The 23,529-nt window shown below is 44.6% G+C and overlaps 1 protein-coding gene across 3 annotated transcripts in view; it reads right to left on the bottom strand.

Moving 5' to 3' along the window:
• The window catches only part of PATJ (PATJ crumbs cell polarity complex component), a 138,183-nt gene that overhangs the window by 88,108 nt on the left and 26,546 nt on the right, over positions 1-23,529 (bottom strand). For all 3 annotated transcript variants that reach the window (XM_059478360.1, XM_059478362.1, XM_059478363.1), the window contains exons 14-21: positions 23,229-23,396; positions 22,320-22,448; positions 7,590-7,799; positions 6,650-6,769; positions 3,526-3,900; positions 2,237-2,357; positions 1,478-1,634; positions 253-324 (exon numbers count right to left, since the gene is read on the bottom strand). In XM_059478360.1, coding sequence (XP_059334343.1) covers positions 253-324; positions 1,478-1,634; positions 2,237-2,357; positions 3,526-3,900; positions 6,650-6,769; positions 7,590-7,799; positions 22,320-22,448; positions 23,229-23,396 — 1,352 coding nt within the window. The remainder of the gene's footprint in view (positions 1-252; positions 325-1,477; positions 1,635-2,236; positions 2,358-3,525; positions 3,901-6,649; positions 6,770-7,589; positions 7,800-22,319; positions 22,449-23,228; positions 23,397-23,529) is intronic.

The raw sequence follows: 23,529 nt of genomic DNA, 5'->3' as shown, positions 1-23,529 counted from the left end.
ATGAGCAAGAACTTGCAGGTCATCCACAGCCTAAACCAGCCAAGCTCTCCCAAGTCAGCTGTATAAATAGAAGGCAGAATTCTGATGAACATCTGTTAAAAATTCCCTGTCTGCAGGAAAGCCCAAGGTACACAGGTACCCTAAAGTTACTGGCAGAGGAGGAGAGGAAAAAAAAAAACACCCAAGAAGAACTAATGTGGCTCAGGGAAAAAAAAGACATGAGGTAAATGGGAAGGAAAAATATGAACATACATTCGTGGTGGTCCCCAGTGGCTGAAGTTTGGAGTTTCTTCTCCTTCTCCTTCTTCTCTCTCGGGTAATTCACTAATTTGGGGCAAAGGAATAGAAAATAAAAAATAAAAGAGGCATCACCCATGCCAGGTCACAATTCCTCACATATTTTGTATCTGGCAGAGAGACAGCAACACCTTCTCACACTGCCCAGTTTAAAGCAAATGTACAGAGTCAACAGACCAGACAGGAATTTTTGTATTTAGGTTTAAATGTACTTAAGGAATGCTCCAGAAATAAACATGATGGGCAGACCAAATTTATAAGCTGCTCTGTGATACACAAATCTGCACTGCATTTACTCACTGGAAATGACTATTTAAGCAATTAACATTTACTTTCTGATAAATATGCTGTGATGCTTGGAGAGGGATATAAACATGCCAAAAGCAGTAAGCAGATCATGATCCAAGTGGGAGAACAGATCCTGAGTGTGTTCCATTAAACCCTACAGAATAATCCTCTCCACCTTATTGTGGAGCTGCTTTTCCTCTGAGAGAGGATTTCAGATGAAATTAGGGGAGTTCTGAGGATTGGAATCAAAGGCCCCAAAAGCTCCACCACCCACTGGCCCCAAACTGGTGGGGGAAGATTGGGACAGATAAAGCAAATATCCACAGCAATGCCAGCTCAAGGCTCCTCTGCACCACTGAAGTTTCCTGCAGAGGCCTGAGAGCCTGAATTCTGCTCCTCCCAAAAGGAAGAACAAAGGGAAGGGAAAACCAGGAGAGCTCCTGAAGGAGCCATGGGTAAAGGCTCCTCCACACTGCCCTCACTGCAGTGCTGCACATTTCTGTCCCAATATTCAAGGGAGGAAACATGGGAAGTTTTTGGGTTTTAGGCCAAACTCCATCTTCTGTGAAAGCTACAGAGCTCTGTGTCTGTCTGAGCATTCCACACAGCCTTTAATCATGATTCAGCTGAGTAAAGAGGACTGTTAAGATTATAAAATTAATGTCTTTAAAAACCTGAAATCTTCCTCCATACCTGCCTGATGCTGTTCTAGGCTGAACTAAGGTGGTTACTCTCCCCGATTCCTGGCTCTTGGGAAGAACATAAAGTTACAGAGCTCTATGTCTGTCTGAGCATTCCACACAGCCCTTAATCATCATTCAGCTGAGTAAAGCAAGAGGACAGTTAGGATTATTAAATGAACGCTTTCAAAACCTGAGATCTTCCTCCATACCTGCCTGATGCTGCTCTAGGCTGAGCCAAGGTGGTTACTCTCCCAGATTCCTGGCTCTTGGGAAGGACATAATTCTCCTCTTTCAGGGCTTCCTTTCCAGCTGCTTCTGAATCAGCAGCAAGCTCAGGTCCTTTGGAGTCACTCTGAAGCTTTGGCCCTGAAGGAAAAGAGGGGGGAGATGTGAGAAAGGGGGGAAGATGTGAGAAAAGGGGGAAGATGTGAGAAAAGGGGGAAGATGTGAACTTTTGCTTCCTCTCTCCAGGCACCCACCAATTATTTCACCCTTGGAATTAAACCCTTTATCCCACCAGGTTCCCAACGTGTTCAAGGCCAGTCTGGACAGGGCTTGGAGTTCCTTCCTCCCAAGCAGGGAGTGCCACTCCAGGCAGGCTGATAAATTTATTTCTCTGATGAATCCACCAAATCTCAACCATCCATCTGTGACAAGGAGAAATCTGAGCCCAGATTCAAAACCCAGGATTTGGGGCAATTTTCTACCACACAGATCACCTGTAGATTTCTGGTTGTGCTAAATCACCTCCAGAGCATGTCACTTTATTTCTGTATTCATTTATCACTGGTCAGATTTGGAGGAGGAAGCAAGATTATAAAGCTGAAACCCATTTCATGCCAGACTGTCTTGAGTCTGCAGAACTCTTGATTTGAATATTTTCTCATTTGAAAGTACTTTTGTTTTGGTAAAAAAACTGAAATTTGTAAATAGGAAATGATGAGATAAAGAGAAACCTGCTTACAAACCTGAATTCATCTCAGTTTTCCCTTCTGCCTGGGTAGTTTCAGTATCAAATATGTCTTTTTGGTGGCTGCTGAGAGATGTGGTTCCAGAAATGTGTGACCTTAAAGCAGCATTCTCTTCACACTTCAGAGAGGAGAAAAGAAGTAATTAAAGTTAGAAAGCAATGGTATTAACTTACACAGAGGTGTTTGACAGGAACATTCATTTTTACAGCAAACACACACATTTCCTCAGCTACATTCATATTTATTCAGGTAACTATGAAATACTAACTGCTCATTTAAATACTAACTGCTCATTTATGCACTGCATTAAGAAGAGGCATGAGGAATGTTATATGCAATTGAAATATACAGCAACTGTATCTTTCTCCTCACCTGTAATTCAGACAAAAATTTCTTTACTCTTGCTCATTTGTTTTTTTATAAGTAACAAACAAATAAATTTAATATTGTGCACTCTGGAATAAAACTGTCAGTAGAAACTTCTTTTTATCTGTTTATACACATACTGCTTAAGGGGACAAGCCAAACAAAACCTGAATTTCTCTGTGGCTGTGATGTCAAATGCTTTTCCACCCCATTTTTTTTCATGTAAAAGCACACACGCCTCAGAAGCTGGTGCATGGGAGGCTGATAATATCAGCTTTTTGTTTGGTGAGGGGATGAACAAAGAATCAGAAGGAAAAAATAATTCTCAGTACTCGAGAAAGATGTGAAAATAAGAGTTTTGCAGTCTACCCGAACCTGTCTCCTCCCACTCCTTAATCCACCACTATCCTTGTCACAATTCCTTCCAGCAGATTATTTTGTACTCAAATACACAATCTGGCTGAAGGAACTGATTTGGGTTTAAAAGAATAAGGAAAAGAGGGAGTTCCCTTCACTGAAGCCTCTGGACTCTCAAACCCATGATGTGACATTCTGCTGTTACTGACATGCCCCATATCAGCACAGCTTCCAAAAAAAAAACCCCAAACCCACAGGTTTTTGGGTAACAAGACAAATTTAGGATGCCTGTAGATATATCAAGCACATATTTCACTTCAGCAGGTAAATATACAGAGAATAAGTTACCTAAAATATCTCCAAAATGTACAGAAGGATAGACTGGTGTCTGCTAGAGGTACACAAATCAATAAATCTAATTTATAAGTATAATTTATTGAAGTATAGTAATTAAACTAAATTTAATAAATTAAATTCTAGTAATTAACACCCTAGAGAGAGTCCTGAGGGTTCAGTTGTGGAGTCTGCCCTGAGGGACCTGTGCTCAGCACAGCATTCCTTACCACTTGATCTTTCCTGAATGGATATTCCAGGGACTCTTTGGCACTCAGGCTAACACCGGATCTTAAATCTTGAGTTTCCTCGTCCTGCAGTTGCTCTGCCCATGGTTCAGTGTCCAGGTTCCTGTCTGAGGCTGCCTCCCCTGCACCTGATGCATCATCCCCCTTCAGGAAGTCGGGATCCTCCTCGTACTCCTCATCCACCAGCATCTCCCGCTCCTGCTCCGCGCCCTGCGCTCCGACTGCCAGGAACTCACACATCTCCCAGGACTCCTGCCCATACTCCTCGTCCTTCTGAGAAAGCTGAAATGACCTTCCCAAGTCCACATGGGGCTCATCAACCAGCTCTTCTTTGAAAGGCACCTCGTCCCTGAAACCCTGCAAAGGTCATTAAAGGAATACAGATTTTACACCGTGTTCCCACCCTTTTAAAGCTATGCTTCATTTTCTGTTAAAACTATATCCTGATTTTTAAAATCTTCTACCTTTTGCATTTTCTAAAAGAAAACGGACTCTCTGACTTATGATTTTACCACCAAAAGTAGACAGTGCAATTATTTTTTTCAAGATAAAGAAATTTAAGTTGCACAGCTTAGATGCTGCTGCAGCCATTTGGAAAAACCAATCTGGGCTGAAGTTAGGGAATGAAATTATTAATTAACACTGAAACAGCCATAGGAAGGAGTACATATAAATCTAGTTAAAGTATCTCTGTGCTCTAGACATATCTGCTGTTGCTTTATGAATGCATGAACGTTTCTTGAAATGCTATCAGCAAAATAAACAGCCCAAGAGTTTGATTATGCAACAGTGTCAGCAACTTAAACACCCCCCCAGAAAACCCCAAATAAAAGCCATACTTGCTTGCCCCTACCTTGGATATCTCATCCAACTTTTAACCTGGTGCAGAGGGGAAATGGAAGACCCACATACCCCCCAAAAATAGGATATAAATGACTGTTCATTACCTTCCAGTGCTCAAACCACAGAGCAACCAACCAAAAAAACCAACAAAACCGAGGGAAAAGGACTAAAAACCCACTCTGAAAGATCTCACTCAGCAGTTCTTTCTCTGGGATTTGTCATGTGCTCCCCCAACTTCCAACAACTCCTGTTTGTCCCAGATGGAATTGGGTGCTGCTCATTGGCTCTCAGTGAGGCTGCACAGGCAGCTGGGATTTCATGCCCTGCACTTATCCCAGAATTCTGCCACACACTGAGAGCTTTCCCCTCTTTTCCTTCAGGCCACCAAATCCCTGTGGCCCACAGAACCCCCAGCCCCAACTTCAACACCCCGAGCCCCCAGACTCCAAAAGCAATGGACAGACCCAGGGCTCCTTCCTCCAAATGTTTTTGTTTCTGCTTCCTGCCCCTTCCCAGGCTCCCCACGGCTCTGCAGCACTTCTGACCTTCGGTGTCAGGATCCTGTTTGGTTACATTTGTACAAATAGAGAAGGAAAGCCCCAGACACTGCCAAGACGTTTGTACAGCTCAAGTGAGGGGCAGGAGAGAAAACAGGAGAGAGGCAGGAGCACAAGGAAACAATGCAGCCAATAGCTGGCACCAGAGCAGAACACCAGCAACCCAGAAATCAGCCCGTTTTATTAATTTAATTAGCATTAAATGTCCCTTTAATCCATCTGATCTGTGTACCTCTTGCTCACAAAACCCCCAGGCTGAAGAGATCCCGATTCTCTCCATGCTCACTCCATTCCCCTCGGCTCCTGCAGCGCCGTTCTCCCAACACTTCCCCAGGTCCAGGGCACATAAATCAGCTGTGTCTGCCCAGAACCACACAGGGTTTGTGTCCCTGACCCAGCAGTTTGCTCTGCATCCTCCCTGACTGCTGCACTGCAGCACCAGACACCACCAACACCACAGGGAATGCTGCAAACACGACACTGGAGCAAACAAAATCCTCAAATTCCGTCATTTTGGGGCTGAAATTCTGGCTGCCAGTGCCTCAGAGTGGGAGCCAGCAGAACACACCACTCCTGGCTACCTGTGCGAGCAGGTAAGATAATAAAAAATAATTTTGGCTACTACCAAAGCTGTCACACATGGGGTAAAACAAAATGTAAGTAAATTCCCCTGCGGGTGTTTTGTCCAAATTGATTGTTCCAGTTTCAGGACTTTAAAGTAAAATATTTTCTTTAAAAATACTTAATGACATTGGTTTTATTTAGGAAGTAGAAAACCAATCTGAGCTGGCAGAGTATAAATTCTCTGCAACCCTTCTCATGCCCTCAGAAAACAACAAATGCCATTTTACATTGTGAAAATCAGTAAATACCATTTATCATCATCCAGGCTAATTTCTTCACAGTGTACCCACATCTACCCTCTGATACTTCTCCTTTTGGTGCTTCTAATCTACCATTTCAGCATTAAAAACAGTTTTGCATCCAGAGACAGGTACACATGTTCAGCTACAAGAAAATCTGGAGTTTATTTTTCTTCCTGTGTTGCAGTTCTGCATGATCCTTTATGTGTTGTATTTTCTGGTGTAAAAAGAATACATTTACCAGCATGAATTTTGCAAAGCACTTGAGAACAGATGAAAGTTACAAGATAGTCACATCTCTCCAGCTCTGCACTGGTGAGAACTGCAATATTATTGCCTATTACCCTGGTATCTGAGTTTCTCACTATCTTTAATGCCACATCCTCCCACAATAAACAGAATTATTTCTCAGATAGTAAGGATGAGGAGAGTTGAGGCAAGAGTAAAGAAATCACTCCAGAGAACATTAGAAGGCTATGAAGAAGAAAGTATTTCAAGAGTGCCTTATACTCTAAACTATTTTTTTGTTTTGCTTCATGATAATTAAAAGCATTCTGCTTCCATTCTTTACTTTCTGAGCCCGCCACTTCTGATTACAATAACAACACAGCATTCCTATTTCATATCCAAGGTAACCCAAGGTATTTTAATGACATAATAAATTTGATAAGGCAGTCTGGGAGCTGCATTGCTAAGTGCTCCCAATGCAGTTGGCACAGTTTGCTGTTAGAGGGAATCCAATACTTTCAGCCTTATCTGAAAAACATACTGTATTTTTTTACTTTAAAACATCATTTCCTGTCTGTATAAACTGGAGTTGAACCAAAAAAAGCAACCAAATACCTGTGGAGCTTCAAGTATTACTGAGAAATTTGTGTTATCTATTGGTTCTGGAGACCCAGGGCTGCTTTTGATGCTGCTGGTTTCCACACCGTGCATTCTCTCCTCCTCTTTGCTGTCTCCCTGAAAAAGGTAATCCAAGCAATGAGTCAGGAAAATAACAAAAAAAAAATCCCACATCTTTCAGTAAATTAACAGGGAGAAGGAGAACCAACCACTGGAAAAGAATTATAAAAATAGAAATTAAAAAATGGAGAAGTCGACAGCTTTTATTCTTTGAACATATTGGTTCAGATGCGCTAAGACCTAAAGAGATGTGTAGGAAGGCATGACAAATACAAGGACAAGAACAATGAAATACCAATTTTTAGGAAAGGAAATAATATATTTAACAGCTTTCCTACACTCCTATTTCACAACTCCTCTACTACTTTGAATTACAAGCACTTTCTGTTAACTGGGGCTTTAATTAATTTTGCCTGGGTGCCCTTGATGAACAATACTGCAGCATTCCCCAGTAAACTACTGTTCCAAAGCCTTGATTCCAGAAAAGGGAAATTCTGCCTGAATTTACAGTCTTGACTTCAAACAGAGCAGCTTTCTTTGATGCCAATGGAGCTCAAGCAAGCCCTCAGTAGTGTCTGAGAGAGAAATGGGCTCCAGCACACGTTTAATGGGTTGCTGAAGTGCTGGAACCACATTACACCTGTGCACGTGGGTCTGCCCAGGCACATCTCCCAGCTCCACGTGGATGTTCTTGAAGGAGGAACTTGAGGATGCTGGTTTTGGACTCTGAGCTGTCCATTTGCCAGGACTTTCGGCCCTCTCAAGGCACAGCAGCTCAGCTGTTTCCCAAACGCACACGTGCGCTACGCCGAATTCTCCCCACAAACCCCGTGGGATGAAACAAGAAAAAAAAAAAAAAATTAAAACCAGTTCTTACCACCAGAGGCTTGCAGATCCCAAGGGAAACAGTCCCTGGGGGCACAGATTTCAGCACTTCCACGGCCTCTGCCAGGGTGGCTCCATCCAGGTGTTTCTCATTGACGAACACCAAGCGGTCGCCCGGCAAAATCTGCCCGCCGCGCTCGGCCACGCCACCAGGCACCAGGGAGCTGATCACTATGGCTGTTCCCGCTGGATCCAAGGGGTCCTGGGGGGGAAATAACATAAAACACCCCCAGGTGAAGGCCTTGAAAGGTGGTGTTTGTTTAGGTGTGTAAGGAGCACTCAAGCACGTTCATCCTCTGGTGCTACGGGACTGAAGACGTTCAAAAAGCGCTGTCTGCCAACACCGCCAAGGTTTAGATTGTGCAAAAAGGAAGATATTCCATCACCTGCCTAATCCATTAAGAAATGTTAAGATCTGAAAGGTGACTGATACGCTGCCTGTCCTCTCCTTACACACGCAGGCACAGCCAGGCCAAGCTGCAAATAGAACAACAACACTGGCAGCCTTCCACCAGCCTCCATCCAGCCTGGGACGTGCTAATGTCACAGAAAATAACCACTCTGCACGTCACCCAAGGGCTCCAGAGCAGCAGAAATGATGGCAGAAGGAACCACTGCAACATCAGAAATGCAATTCAAAACATGAAGCTCAAATGCAAGCCCCAAATATTGAAAAATTAGCAGCTGATGTGGGGTGTGGGACTGCAGCGTTTCTGCTCTGTCGACTCCATGTGACAACTCAGAAGTGACATTTTCTCCACCTTAACAGGGAACAGGAGACAGCAACAGAAGAGTAACCAAGATTATTACTGAAGGCAAGGAACACTGTAGTGGTGGATACAGAGAGTGTCAAGCACAAAATACACTGTAAACTGATGCAAAGATATCCACTTCACTTAATATTTTATCCTGTATTAGCCTTTGCTTTGTCTCCTGTACCATTTCTATCGTGCCTTCACTCATTAAAAAAATTATTCTTAATCCAATAAAATAATAAATTATTATCTACTGGCAGAAAGATTTAAAAAAAAAAAACCCATATGGGGTTTTAATTGTTTTATATATTTTTTGTTTCCTCATTTGTTTTTTTAAGATTGCAATTATAGCCTTTCTCCCCCTTGCTAAGGGCTCATAAAGTTCAGAAATGCTCCTTGCATGCACTGGGCCTCCAAATACACAATCATGGACTATTTTTCCCTCAGGACATGCATCTTATTCAGCGCATGGGAGGAATAAAAAAAGGGCAAAATTCAAATCACAAAGACCACCATGAATTCAGCACCTCAGCGTTAATTTGAAAACAGGAATGCTTTTTAAGCTCTTTATTTTTATATGACTATACACTGCTTTCCAAGGGCACATGTTTTTTAAGGTATGTGCAAACATATGAGGCAATGCCTGTAATATCTGTAAAAGGCTGGAATTAGAGAAGTGAAATTAGAGTTCAGCAGGAAGAGCCACGCAGGGGCTGGATTCGAGTAAATAAAGATCAGCAACAATTCTGTCCTGTTCTGCTGCTCGATGATCCCGCCCTTTTACAGTTTTGTAATTTTACGATTTATCTGCAGTGCACACAAGACGTTTCCTCCTGAGTGTCAGGTCCTGGCAGCCAAGCCCAGCAGGCTCCCTGTGCTCACCTCCTGTGCCAAGGTGCCCGAGCTGTCTGTGCCCAAACCTGCTGCACCTGGTGCTCAGGGAGGATTCCCTGGGCTTCCAGCAGCATCCCCTCAGGAGATTTCCAGGAACAAACCAAAGCCCAGCAAGTTCCAAGAGGAATCCAAAGGGATTCCAAAATATGAAGGGAAAAAAGGGGCTTTGAGTGTTGGATGTGGAAAACTGAAGTTACTGATGCCCTTTGTTCTTGCCAGCAAACCCCTACCACCCTGGAACCAGCACAGACTTGTAAATTGGTTTTAATCTGGGGGTTTGCTCCACTGCAAATCAGAAATAACCTTCTGGAAATTAGAAATAACCTTCTGGACACCTCTGCAGACCCAGGATCCAGACAGCCCCTTCCCAGCGAGCAAGGCACTGCTCACACCAGGGAGGCTTTGCTGCAGAACCAAACCAGCGAGTTTTCCCACCATGGGCTCATCTTGCCGTGGCCAGGGAGGTTTGTGCTGGTTCCCTGAATGGGTGAATGCTCTCTCAGCAAAACAACACCTCTGCTGACACAACAGCTTTTATAATATGACTTTTGCTGGCTTAGCTCTATTGATAAAAAGTGAACGAAACAAACCCAGCGCTCACCCCCACCCATGCAGAAAAGCTGACGAAATTCTGTGAGTGAAGGACTGGCCCAGTGATTTTGGTGCTGGCTGAGGATGGGGCAGAACCAGGTTCAAACCCCTGCTCTGTCTGATCTAAATCAGTTATTTCTTGGATTCTGGATCAGAACCACTAAAGCAGGACATGGGACTCTCACCATCAGCTGCTTCTATGCAGGGTCAGTGGCCCAACTACCACATCTCTGATGAGAAGCAGTCCTGCTTCAACTCACCACTGAAATAAAAACAGTTTTGCTCAATAAATCACCATGTTTTGGTAGGAGATAATTTAGCTGAAAGAAGTGTTCCAAAAGGAAGAGAGATCTTGAAAGCAGCAGCTCGAGGCAGAGCAGTTTTGAGGACAATGTGGTTATTTTCCCTGCTTCACAACACACACCAGCACAAGCCATGCACTGGAATTGCTCCATGAAGAGCAGCAGAGATCTTAAAAAAGGGGGCCCACGTTAAAAACTGTTGTGCAGGCAAGCAGGAAACAATTCCACTGCTGATTTCAAGCAGAGGGAGCTGTTGCACAGGGAGAGAGCAGCGGGATGAGCGGCACAGAGAGCGCTCAGCAGCAGCACCAGCAGGGCCAGAACCTCAGGGCTCACCAGTGCCTGAACCACCATGGGATTGCCACGAGGAGTGCAACAAAAGCTGCACAAGAAAGGCACAGACCCACTGAACTGCACGGTGTAATCATGTATATCCATATTCTCTCTGTAATTTAATATTCTACCACAACCGTGGATTGCACTGTGCTTTCCTTATCTAAACCAAAGGAACACTGGGATTCTTTTTGAAACCTTGCCTTATGGTTTACCCTCGACCCTAAGCACAGCCTAAAGAAGCACCTGCTAAAACAAGACAGCAAACACCAAATTCACATTTTCTAAATGTTGAGTGCAACTGGGCCGTGAGGGCTGTTGTCTTGTTTTTGAAAGAAAGCAGTGCTTGCAGCAGGATGAAAAACAGATCCTCTCCTTCCATACTGAGTGCAAAAGGTACAGTTTGTATATAGTTAGTGTAGTTAAAAGGCAAGTTCACCCCCACAGTGGGATTTCAGGGCTGCCTCCACGTTAACAGAGCAGCTAGAACCATTCCAAGTTACCACAGAGCACCAGTGTGAGTGACTGCACACCTACCCCAAGGCTCTACACTCACTTCACTTGGCTCAAAGTGATTTTTAGTCACCAGCAGGCAGGAGCAGATTTCAGCCTCCACTTTAAAGTGAAGGCTCGTTTACTGGGATGGAGTTTGCAACTCTCCCCCCTAATCCAGAAGTGATACAATCACGAAATTATCACATGGCTTTGTAACAGAGCACAAGGGGAGTGCGATGGACAATCCCATGTGAACTGGCCATGTTAAAATGAGCACAAATCACACAAACATTAAGACTGGAAAAGACCTCCAAGATCATCATGAACGGGCCTTGGCACATTTAAAGAGGAACTTTTACCTTTCCTGAAGGACTCCTTTACACCAATGAATCACTAATGAACAACGAGGAGAAGACTCGGACTGCAAAGCAGTGAGGAGACAAAGCCCCTGAAGCCAAAAAAACTCATTTTTAAGAGAAAACACATGTTGGAAGGTTTGCCACTTGTGCCACATGCAGCAGCAGCAGCCCAGGACAGTGGCCCCCAGGTAACCCTTGGAGAACTCCTGTGCTGTAGCTGCTGCCCTCCCCTCTGTGCCATGGATTCTAGGAACTTGTTTAAAATGGCCACAACTTATTCACACTTAGCACACCATATATTTAACTATGCTGAACCATAGGTTTTCCCTTCTCTCCCCCACCCCGCTCCTCATCAAAACCCACAAATGTTTCCCGCAGTCCAGGTGTCAAATGTTTCTCCTTATTTTCAGAGCCCCGTTTGTTCTGGACTCATTTAGCAGCGGAGAGTCAGGCAGGGGCCACTGCAGTTGCTGCCTCTGGGATGCCTGGGTTTGGGGCAGTGTGAAATCTCTTAAAAACCTGAGCTCTGCTAAAATGTTAGGAGTCCCAGGAGTTCAGAGAGTCCTGCGTGCAACCCTGGAGCTGCAGCTTTATTGTGGCTTTAATTACCAAAATGGGCACCACAAACCCACATTCAGAATGCCTTGGGAAGCAAACCTGAGACAGAAGCAGTGCTGCTGACCTGTGGGAAGGAAAAGTGATAAACCAGGCTGGCTGTTGGCTCGTCCCTGCCAAAAGGTGAGGTGTGCAGCAGCCAAGAGAGGGCACTCCAGGCCAGCCCAGCTCCCAGCACCGCAGGCATTCATTCCCTGCTCTCATCCCATCCCCATCCACCCATCCAGCCCCTCCCTGGGCTGAGGATGAGGAGCACTGAAACCGCAGCTCCACTGGATGGGAGCAGCTCCCACGTTTGCCGGGGCTCTGTTTGTGTTTTGCCTTTTTTTTTTTAAAGGCTCCTATGAAAATGTAAGACAAAGCTGCGGGTGACTGACATTCCCTGTGCAAAGTCACTCTCACTTAGTTACAGGCTATATTAGTTTTGGCATCGCTTGAGATCTAAATCCAGCTAGCCCCAACTTCCTAGAATATTTCAGCTTTCTTCAAGCAACAAACTGCCTGCTGCCACAAAAACACACATCCAAAATAGCATGGCCAAGGATCCCAGAAGAAACAGTTTGAAACTTTTTTTCCCCCCCCGTGCCATTTTTTGATTTATCTGAACATTTTTACAAGTGCCAATTTGTATACTGCAGGTTTCTGTGAGGGAGCCAAAACAAACGCCTTGGAGCTCAGGGGTCAGAGCAGCCCAGCTTCATTACATTTTGCATGGGACCACTTCCAGGTCTAACACACATATATCCATATTTAAAACTCTTCAGTGAATAAGATACCAGGCTGGAAGACTCTTAGACACAACACTGTTGATGCTGAACAAGGAAAAGACACCCGTCAACAGTGAAAAGAAGCAGAGGCATTTTATGTTTGTCTCACTGTTATGCAGAACAAAGGCAGAAGTTCACATGAGTAATGTACCTGCACGCTCAGTGTTGTAAAATTACTCAAAATACTCATCCACGCTCTCATTTTGTGAAGTGCCTGTGGCTCCCTTTGCAGAGCCACCCTGCACAGTGACCCCAACAATGCCAGTGGGATGCAAGAGCCAGGAGTGACCAGAACCCTTTTGTGTGCCTTTTCACAGCACAAAGTGCCTCCAACAGACAGGGGACAGAGGGAGAGCCAGCTGTGAGTGAGGTCTGACTCCCTCCTTAAGGTGGCCTCACTTTAGGGCTGAGACTCAAGGTCCAAACCCTCTGTTCACTCACTCCAACATGTTTACAGCAGTTGGAACTGCCAAAGGCACTCCAAGGCCTGGAAAAACATCCCCGAGGAAGTGCTCCACTGGTTTTCCTTAGATCCACTGCATCTGAGTGAAATTCGAGGCATTTCAGACCTGTTTCTGCCTCTTCCACTCGGGCTGCAGTCAGCAGGGCTGCTCAGGAAGGAGATTACACAACGCACAGCCTCTGGCTGTACCAGGGAAATAAACTGCAGGCTGATGTGCTGAAGCAACACAAACTTAAATACAGAGCAGCACTCAAGGAGCAACGCTGAACTTTGCTGTGATGTAAGGCGAAGCACTGGAAATAAAACATTACTATTTATTGATCTGCAGTGAGGGAATAAAGCAATGAATTTCAGAAGCTCTGGTGTGCAGCCGGCATTAATCAAAACTTCTGTTGTGGGAAATGTCAGCAAAGAAACAGGAATTCGCAGGGAAGAGGGGAAAAAACAGCAACAAACCACACGGAGCCCCACCCAAAGGAGGAGAGGGAACAGCAGAGTAAAGAGGAGGAGGTGGCACAATGGGTTTCCCACAGCAGGCTTTCATCATGTGGGATGTGAAATCCTATCGGCCTTGCCCAGCAAGAACCAACACGTGGGTGACTCAGCTGGGCCTGGAGAGCAGAGCACAGCTCCCTCCCCTCTGCTGAGGAGCTGGGACCCCAGGGAGCAGACCTCACACACTACTGCTCTTCCCAAACAAAAAGATGAAAGATAGGCACTGGCTCTGGGCACTCTCAGTGTCACCCTGCACTGGACTCAGGTGCCTGCTGCTATCTTTTAATTTATCAAACTTCTCAATCCATCCAAGGCTTTATCCGCCTTTCATATTTGCTCTCGACAGAGCTAAAGTCTCAGGGATTACATTCATTAGACTCTCTTAATATCTTAGACTTTCAGACTTTCCAGCTCCAGAAAAAACACACTGAGTGCTGACTACAGGGAAAAGCCACGGAGATAAGGAAAAAAAAAAAATCCCTGAACTCATAAGGAAGTGGAGGAAAGCCACTGTGTGATGAGATAAAGAAGGGATAGAGATGTGTGGGAAAGAAGAAAAAAACACCAACAAGCCAAGGGAAAAAAAGTGTAAATGGTATCACCTACACAGCCTGTGCTCAGCAGGCCTTAACACAAGTTGTGGTTTGATCAGCTTTCAGATTCAAAGGATTCCTGAACTCCAAATCCAAGCAGAGAGCCCAGCAGTGCTTGCACCAGCGAGGTGAGCCAGCCTCAGCACTGGTAAAAGTCTCTGGAAGTGCAGGATGTGTTTTTACACAAACCAGAGCTCTCCTCTGCATGAGAACCTTGCCTCACAAACAGCAAACACATGAATTATGGAAGACTTGCTGCAGAAAAAGCTGCAAAATAAAACTAGGGACAGAGAACAGGCTGGGTTTTATGCAACAAAGATCTGCAAACAGTGATTTGGCCCAAAGAATCACAGAATCCCAGACTGGGCTGGGTTGAAAGGGAACTTAGAGCCCATCTCATTCCGCACCTTCCACTCTCCCAGGATGTCAGAATGCAATCCAGCCTGGCCTGAACACATCCAGGGATGGGAACAGGGTGGACCAGGGAGCAGACAGAAGGGCTGGCAGAAAGGTTGCAGAGAATTTTAAGGCTACAGTGAATCACATTGAGAACAGACAGAAATTTCCAAGTGCAATGGGATTCCTTGGATTTGGGGAGCAGCATCTTCCAGCAGGGTGAGGTACTAAGAAAACAGAACACCTCATAAGTTCCATGAGTTCTCAGGATGCTTCATGCTTATCCATCAGCACCAACATCCACCTCAAATCTCATCATTTCAGGACAAATTCTGAGCTGTCTGGGCTGAGCTCCTCCACACCCAGTGCTCCATCATCTCCACATGCCCACTGCCAGGCCTCATCCACATTATCCCAGCTTGGCTGAGATTTACCAAGTGGTTAACAGAAAATCCAGCCACAGTTTTGTCCCTTTAAATTCTCGCCTTCTCTCACAGGCAGAAGACATCTGTGGAATAATAATGAATTTCTTTGGTTTGGGTTTTTTTTTGTTTTTATTAAAAGCTATTCTTTCTAGCAGGAAATGAAAAAGAACAACCAGATTGGAGAATTTGGGGGAAGAAGGGAAAACATTTCTAAAGGTTAATAGTAATAATACTGCTCAGCATTTATTTCGTGGATATGCGACAAAGCAAAGAAAAACAGATGTTTTCAGTAATGCTCCAGTTTCTCTGCAAACTCAGGTATTGTCCAGAGCTGCTGCAGCTTACAGGGACAGGAGGAATGCTCCTACAGCTAGCTCTACAAGACAGAAAAAGGAGGGATGAGGAAAATCTGTCCTTTACTGGATGCAGGACAATCTGGGGATCAGCACAGCTCTGTGAGAGGCAGGTCCTGCTCAGCCAAAACCCATGGCTGAGAGAAGAACACTAATAACTGAATAAAGCCAAAGATAACAGCAGTGCTAATGCTAATAAATATAATGAAAAGGGACATAACAAAAAAGGAGAGAGAGGAATAAAACCTGAGGAAAACAAGTGGTGCACAGATCCTGATGCCCAGCCTGTTCCTGAGCAGTGGTGCACCCCTCCTGGCCGACTCTCCCCATTTATAGATGACATAAATCATCTATCATGAGCATGATATGCTATGGAATAGCCCTCTGGCTAGCTCAGATCACCTCTCCTGGCTTCTGGTGCTGCTCCTCACTGGCAGAGCATGGGAAACTGAGAAGTCCTTGACTCAGAGTAATCGCTACTTAGCAACAACTAAAACATTACCCTGTTATCAACATTGTTCTCATGCTAAATCCAAAACACAGCGCTGCACCAGCTACTGAGGAGGGAAATTAACTCTATCCCAGCCAAACCCACAACACCTGCTCAGTGTGGATGGGGGAAAGACCGTGGAAATGGCTACCTGGAATTCTGTGAAGCCTTTGACGCTGTTTCCCACAGGATTCTCTTAGAAAACCTGGCTGTGCGTGGCTTGGATGGCCAAGAAGGCCAAGGGAACCTGGCTTTTGCCAGCACTGGTGTGGCAGCAGGACCAGGGGACAGTCTGTCCCCTGTGCTGGGCACTGCTGAGGCACCTGGAATTCTGAGGTCACAAAAAGAAGGACATGGAGGGGCTGGAGCGTGTCCAGGGAAGGGAATGATCTGGGGAAGGGTCTGGAGCACCAGGAGGGGCTGAGGGAGCTGGGCTGGGGCTGCAGAATCCCTGAGGAGCTGGGCAGGGGCTGCAGAATCCCTGAGGAGCTGGGCAGGGGCTGCAGAATCCCTGAGGAGCTGGGCAGGGGCTCAGCCTGGAGCAAAGGAGGCTCAGGGGCCCTTGTGGCTCTGCACAGCTCCTGACAGGAGGGCACAGCCGGTGTCTGGCCAGTGTCCATATCCAGGCTGTGCTCCAGGGAACAGGGAGAGGAGCAGAGGGAACACCCAAATTGCACCAGCGGAGGTTCAGGTTGGGTACAAAGGAAAATTCCTTCCCCAGAAAGGCTGTCCAGCCCTGGCACAGCTGCCCAGGGCAGTCCCCATCCCTGGAGTGGTTAAAAGCCCTGTGGATGTGGCACTTGGGGACACGGGGCAGTGCTGGCCTGGGTAGTGCTGATGGGAACTGTTGGACAGAAAGGTCTCAGGACTTTCCCAACCTGAGTAATTCTATGAGATTCCTCCCTAACTTGTCATTTAGAGTGCTACTGATGGCCCCCTCCAGCCCAGTGCCAGGGAACACCCAGCCCCTAATGTGACCTCCAGGTTCTCCAGAGCTCTTCCTGTGGCTCTGTCTGTATCTTGGTGTGAGACACACAGAAATCTCTTTGATTTCTTATTAAAGTGGTCTCTGCTCTCCCAAGGTATTAGTGGTGGTGCAGGTTTTGGAATCCACTAATCGTGAGCACCTCAGAAACTTCTCCAGGAATGTGCCCAACTGCATTCACCCAGCTCTGAGGTCCTGGAAAGTGGTTTCAAAGCTGAACTCCAAGAGAATTTTTCAAAAAGCTACACTGAATTCAATTCATGACACACTATTAAGAATTATTTTACACATGAAGCAGCTTAATATGATTTAAAGGATGTAGAACTTTCCCATAGGGGGAGAGAAGCAAATCCTCCGTGAGATGAGTACCAACACAGCTGGTACTGAGGCTTACAGAACTTTGATGTTAATGAATGTGGATGGGTTGTAGAGATGGGAGAAAAGCTCCCTTTATCAGTTTTCCCAGTACCAAGCTGATAGCCATTGTAAAACTGCTTTTTAATACAGCTGTGCAGCTTTTGCCAGTAAGCCACAGGTTTCCATCACATGATCAGGTGAAAATGTGTTTAACAAAGACATGAATATGCTTCTTTGTTCATAACAAACTTATCACAAGAATAGACAAAGCTCAAATTATCACAAGAGGGCAAACGTTTAGCCAGCAACTTGTCAAAGCATTCCAGCCTGCATCTCACTGCTGAACAGACCAAGAAAGTAAAAAAAAAAAAGAAAAATATAATCTACATGAATACCACCTTCTACAAATAAGAAGTCGGTTTGCTTTTTTTTTTTTTTTTTTTTTTTGTAACTCTACATCTGGAGCCTGTTTGGGGCATAAAGAAAAGAGGAAAGATATTTGGAGACACTTAAATTGCTTCACTTCCTGCCGTGAATGACTATGCAGTGATTTTGTTAGAAAAGAGAAAACAATTGTTTCCCATGCTCCCTGGGAGAAGGACAAAACAGAACCTGCTGAATGTGCAGCAAAAGAGAGACTTCAGCTCTGCAGCACGAAAAACTGCTACCAATAATAAAGGGAAGGCAGGAATAAGGCAGCTGTGGGGTCCCTATTGCCAGAGCGCAGGAAAATCCCCGGAGCACTGACCCAGGCGGGCACAACTCACACAATTCAGGGCAACTTGGAGCTCTTGAGGGCTGAAATGCCCCTTTCTGCCCCCGTGGATCACCTGGAGCAAGTGAGTCCATGGGTTCCTCCTCCAGCCAGCTCTCCAGGGCAGCTGGGGTGTGCCAAAGCAAGCAGGCACTGGGGACTTATCTCTGAGCACAGACAGGGACAAACAGCATCTCAGAGTCCTTCCCAGGAGCTGTGTAAAATGCCAAACCTCCCCGCTGCACCCTCAGCCTCTCCAGTTTCATGCACTCTGGAACAGCTGCTCTAAAAAAGACTCTGACTTCAAAGCACAGTAAATTAAGCTGCACATAAAGTCCATTCAGCTTTCTGTTTAATTTGATAAAAGCTCATCAGACCATTCAAGTTACCTTCTGGTCAATAGTGCCTCAAGAAATCTGCAATTCAGCTACCTGTGGTTTTTCCAATATTTCTGTGAAACATTACTGACAGAATCTGTTGGCCTGCAATGCATCAGGTCTTTGCTAAATGCTGTTCCAGGGCTCAAAGAACCTGCTGGGATCTCTTCATTTTCTCTATAAGTCTTCTGGGATTTTTCTTTCCTCTTGCTCTAATGCCCGGGGGTCACAGTTGTTTTTAGACAGCATTTCTTCTTTGTTTTAACCTGATAATGTATCTTTCCATTTCTTTCTAAGGAAGAGGGATTGGTCTCCAAAACAATGGCTCAGCTCTGCCAGGAGGCTGGATGGGGCTTGGAGGGTATGGTGGAAGGTGCAGGGTTTGGAACTGGATGAGAGATGAGATCCCTTCCAACCCAAACCATTCTGGGACTCTGTGATCAGCTCCAGGCCAGACAGATTTACTGTTAAGCTGGATACCTTCAGTTCTGCTGACAAGGAGCACAAAATGCACCGACTGCAGCCCCTCTCCACCCCAAACCCTCCACCAGCAGCTCCTGGGTCCCTCCTCCCCACCTGAGCTCACTTGGCACCGCCTGTGCCAGCAGCACCACATAAAGGGTGGTGAGGAGGTGAGAGGCAGAGCAGCCTCTCCAAGTGGAAGGAGAGGGAAATGAGGGGAGCAGAGTGTGCTGCTCCATGCAGGAGCTGGCCACGAGGCTGAGCAGCACGGATTTCATATGGCCAGGAGACCTCTGCAGCCTTCCCACCACAGCACCAGCAAGGAAACGCTGTGCCTGGCCTAGGGGCTTTCACCAGCTCCCAACACAGTGATGACAAGAGAAAAAAAAAACTCAAGAGATTTCATTTTGAGATGTCCTCAGTGTTTCTTATTTAAATAAAAGAAAAAAAAAAAAAAAAAACCCAGTGAAATCCATCATTTCAGGAATCCACAAGATCAGCTTCCCATCCACCTCTCCCCTCGCCAAGTACTGACCATGCTGCCAGCAGAGCAGTGCTCTCAAAAATTTTACATTTCCTACAACATAATTACAAATTACAACATTCAAAGGGGAAAAAAAAGGTTTCTTTTTAGTACACAGAGACCACAGGAAAATGAAGAATATCCTATATAAATACTATCCTGCCATAGCAAAAGGGGTAACTCTACCCCAAAGTTTAATGAACCTTAAAAAAAGGAAGTTTTAAGCTCTGTTTTAAGCCCTTAAATCCCTAAAGACAATCAAAAGAAAACACAGGACAAAGTAGAAATACTATTGATTATGCATAATTGGTATAATTAATTTGTAATTAGTTCATTAAAATATATAGGCATTGGAATTATGCTTGTACATTTCTGGGAATATCCTGCAAGTCACTTGGGATGTGCTTATCATTTATTTGATAGATGAAACATTATTAGAAAGACAGCCCATTAAAAATTAATATGCCAGAGTAATAATTTTCTCGATCTCAGCATTCAGTTTTCCACGTACTCAGACTCCTATTCTGCCTCACAAAGAATTTTTATTAATTCTGTTTTGCAGAGCATGACTTGGGAAGCGCAGCACTTAGGACAACTGAGGCACAGCAGCCTTTATGCTGAGCATGCAGCCAGTTTTGAGGAACAAAATGGCAAATATTATAAATTATATACCACAGGAGTGTTCAGCACGAGGTCTAATTCTCCAACTTAATTTAGGATGGAAAGGTAAAAAGCTTTGTGGTTGCAAGCAAGTGGGAAGAAACTTGCAGAGCGCTGGGAGCAGGCTGGTGTGTAACTGCTGAGCATTCCTGTGCTCCTGCAGTGTTCTGGCATCTCTCGCTGTCAGCAATGGGTGAGCAGCACTCCAGAGCTCCCTGAACTCTGCAGGGAACAGCCCCAGTCCCACCCTGGCTGGGATTCACTGGGATCCACCATTTCAGAGGTGCTGCTCCCCTTTTGTGTGGGGCAAGGTCAGCTGGGGCAATAGAGCATCAGCACTTTCTAACCCTGACGCCACTCCTCTATTCCCACTGAGCTTCCTGAAGCCCCTCCAGTGTTTCTGAAGTGCCATTTCAGGCAACAGCTACAGAAATCACTGGATCTGAAAGACCCAGGACAGTCACATCACCTCCTCCAAGCCGGGTATGCAACACCAAACTCCTTGAATTTCCGTAATGGATGGACAGAGCCACTCCTTGTTTTGTGTGTTAATTGCCAACAAAATCTCCCTCCAAAAGCATTTTCCTCCCCACCCGACCTCCACCAGCACTGTGGCATCCTAGAAAGGCTGGTCACTCACTCAGGATGAAGATGGGCCATGGCAAGACCCATCTTCATTGAAAAACACCTAAAAAATATTTAAAACTCATATTCTTCAAATGGAGCAAAATCAGCAGTGGATACACAGCACAAGCAGTATCATTTGCCATTATAAAGCTTGAATTTTCTCTTGTAAAACAAAGAGTATGTGCCTAAAAAAACACCTTTCATGTTTTAAAGAAGGGTCTCCAGCTCCTTTAAGGCACAATTAAACTCTGCTGTAATTCTGTGCTTCCCAGCAAGTCTGTGTTAAGAATTCCAAACACTCTCCCAGGAACCACACACAGTTTTTTTGGTTTTGCTTCTTTTTTTTTTTTTCCCTTGCCTCCACTGTAGCATGGACAATTATTTATTTTCTTTGCCTTGCACTCAAGGATGTGATGGATGTATTTACATAAACACACACACAGAGCCACAGATATCTCTCTATAAAAATTAATCTGCAGATGATGAAAAGTGTAAAAGATCTAAGAGGCAAATCCCAAACAAAAGAACACACTTTATACACTTTATACATAAATATCTTGAAATTATAAAGATCTGAGATTAAGTGGTTTACCACTCATTTAGAATTGATTAGAATGTATTTAAATTTAGCTGAAAGTACCACAACATTGCTCGTGTATTTGCATCTGCGAATAAGTAAATAAAAAGCCTGCTATTAAAGCCTTCATTAATTCTGATTATATGAGAACTTAAAAGCAAATCTGTGTATTACTGCTCTGTAAAGACTCCCAGCAACTCTAGAGTAGAGCTGGCACTGCAACACAACATGTGTCAGCTAAAATGACTAACAGGATCTATTTTCAGTAATCTTAAATCGCACTGCTAAAATATAGAATTAATGGGTTTGCATAATACTTCAAATATTTTTTTCCCTTCTAATTCATTCCCAATTCCTGCCTTATTGTATCAAAAAGTGAATTTTATATCACTTGACATTTATGTACAACAGTTGAACACATTTCATTAAACTACAATGTTTAGGCAGCACTCAGATGTGATGTGTATATTATTATAAAGAGTGATCCAGCTATTTTATTTCCTTATAAATATGATGACTGGAGGTTTAAAAAAATATATCATGTTGACTGGAAACATGAAGAACGTTTCATTCTGACTACAGATCTTGAGAGTTTCTACATATTTAATTGAAGACAGGGTTTTTGAAAGAAGGATTCATTAATTTTAGTAGCATTTCCCTCCAACTAAAGACTTGTCTGTCACTTTCTAAGGAGTTTAACAATTAAGAATATAATCATCTCCAACTAATACCCAAGAACCTTCACTTGTCACTCTGACAGCTGAAAAGCCATTCTAAGTTAGAACAAAATACAACATAAAAAACCAACCTTGCCCAACATTTAGTCATTAAACTCAGAGTTATGGGGTGCAGTTTGATTAAAGGTTTTGTACTTTATCATGTCCAGTAATCAGAGATTTAGAACACTCTATACTTTACAGAGTTGGCCCCAAAATACATTACTTTTCCCTACAGTTCCTAGGCCCAAGTGTCAAGTCCATTACTCAGTAATCAACATCACAAAACATTTTAAGGCACCGTGCAAGACAAGGGATCAAAGGGATTTTCAGCATTTAGTTATACAGAAAAATATACCTGATAGTCCAAAATGCTGAATCCTAAACCATTTTTGTCTTTCTCCAGCTCAATAACCTTCACATCAGGAGACCATAATGCCAATTCCCCTTCTTCCTCCTCAGGGTTCAAGTCTTCCTCAGGTTTCACCTGGAAAAGAAAAGCTCTGGTTCAAAAAGCATTGTCTCAGCTCTTTACTAACACTATTCCTTCAATATTTTGATTATTAATGATGCATACATGCCCTAAAATGTGACCTTTTATGGAATTAAAACTTCACCGAGCATTATGAATGGAGTTTTCTCCAGCTTGCTGCCTTGAGTACTCCCCTGGGCACAGGCCTCCATGTTTGGAGCATCAGAGCCCAACCTGGCACACAAATACCCGTGTATTAGTCTAATTAATTGTTAGAATATTACTAACCTGTTACACGCTGATGAACTTCAGCTGTCCCATTAGATGCATAAAGGAAAAAATAAATAGCATGAAAGATTTAACCACAGACAGCTAATAGAAAGGCCAGGCAATCAGAAAAGATGAGAAGCCAAGCTCTAAACACTTTTGCCAACAGGAGCAACCACAAGTGTCAGGCTTTGCTTTGAGACTCCAAAGCTCCTGCGATGGAAAGAAACTTCTAAGTTTCAATTTTTTATTTTTTTTTTCCCCCCCAGTTCTATAAAAACCCACTCAGAACACGGAAGCAATCAGCTAATGGTGGCAAGGACGTGATTTAGTGTAACTCAGAGCTCTCACTCACCTCTTAAGCGCGGGGATGACGGATGGGATGTGCAGTCAGCAAAGCGGCGCCGTGATTTACCCACCTTGTCTTCCCGGGACAATGAACCTCCTCAACACCAGCCCCTGCAAACCCAGGGGATCCCCCACAGAATTTACTGTCCTTCTGCACACAGCGGGGCGGGAGGAGGTTACCTGTGGCTCTGGAGGGGACACTGCCGCCACGGGGGGCTCGTCCACCCAGGACTCGGCGCCGTCGCTGCAGAGCCGCCGGCAGCACACCAGGGTGAAGGGGGGAGGCACCTCCTTGAGGAAGGTGACAGCCTCCCGCCGGGACCTGCCACACAGCTGCACCCCGTTCACCTGCGGAGGGACAATTCAAGGACACCCACCAGATTATTTCTTTTTTTTAATCTTTTTTTTTCTCTTTTTTTTTTTTTTTTTTTTTTCCGTACATTTTTTCCCCACCCGAGCCTGAAAGTCTGATTTTACCTGG

This window comes from Ammospiza nelsoni, chromosome 9, assembly GCF_027579445.1.
Source record: "Ammospiza nelsoni isolate bAmmNel1 chromosome 9, bAmmNel1.pri, whole genome shotgun sequence".
NCBI classification, from domain to species: Eukaryota; Metazoa; Chordata; class Aves; order Passeriformes; family Passerellidae; genus Ammospiza; species Ammospiza nelsoni.
The sequence above is the reverse complement of the archived record's forward strand: the minus strand, read 5'-3'. Positions and strand labels throughout refer to the sequence as shown.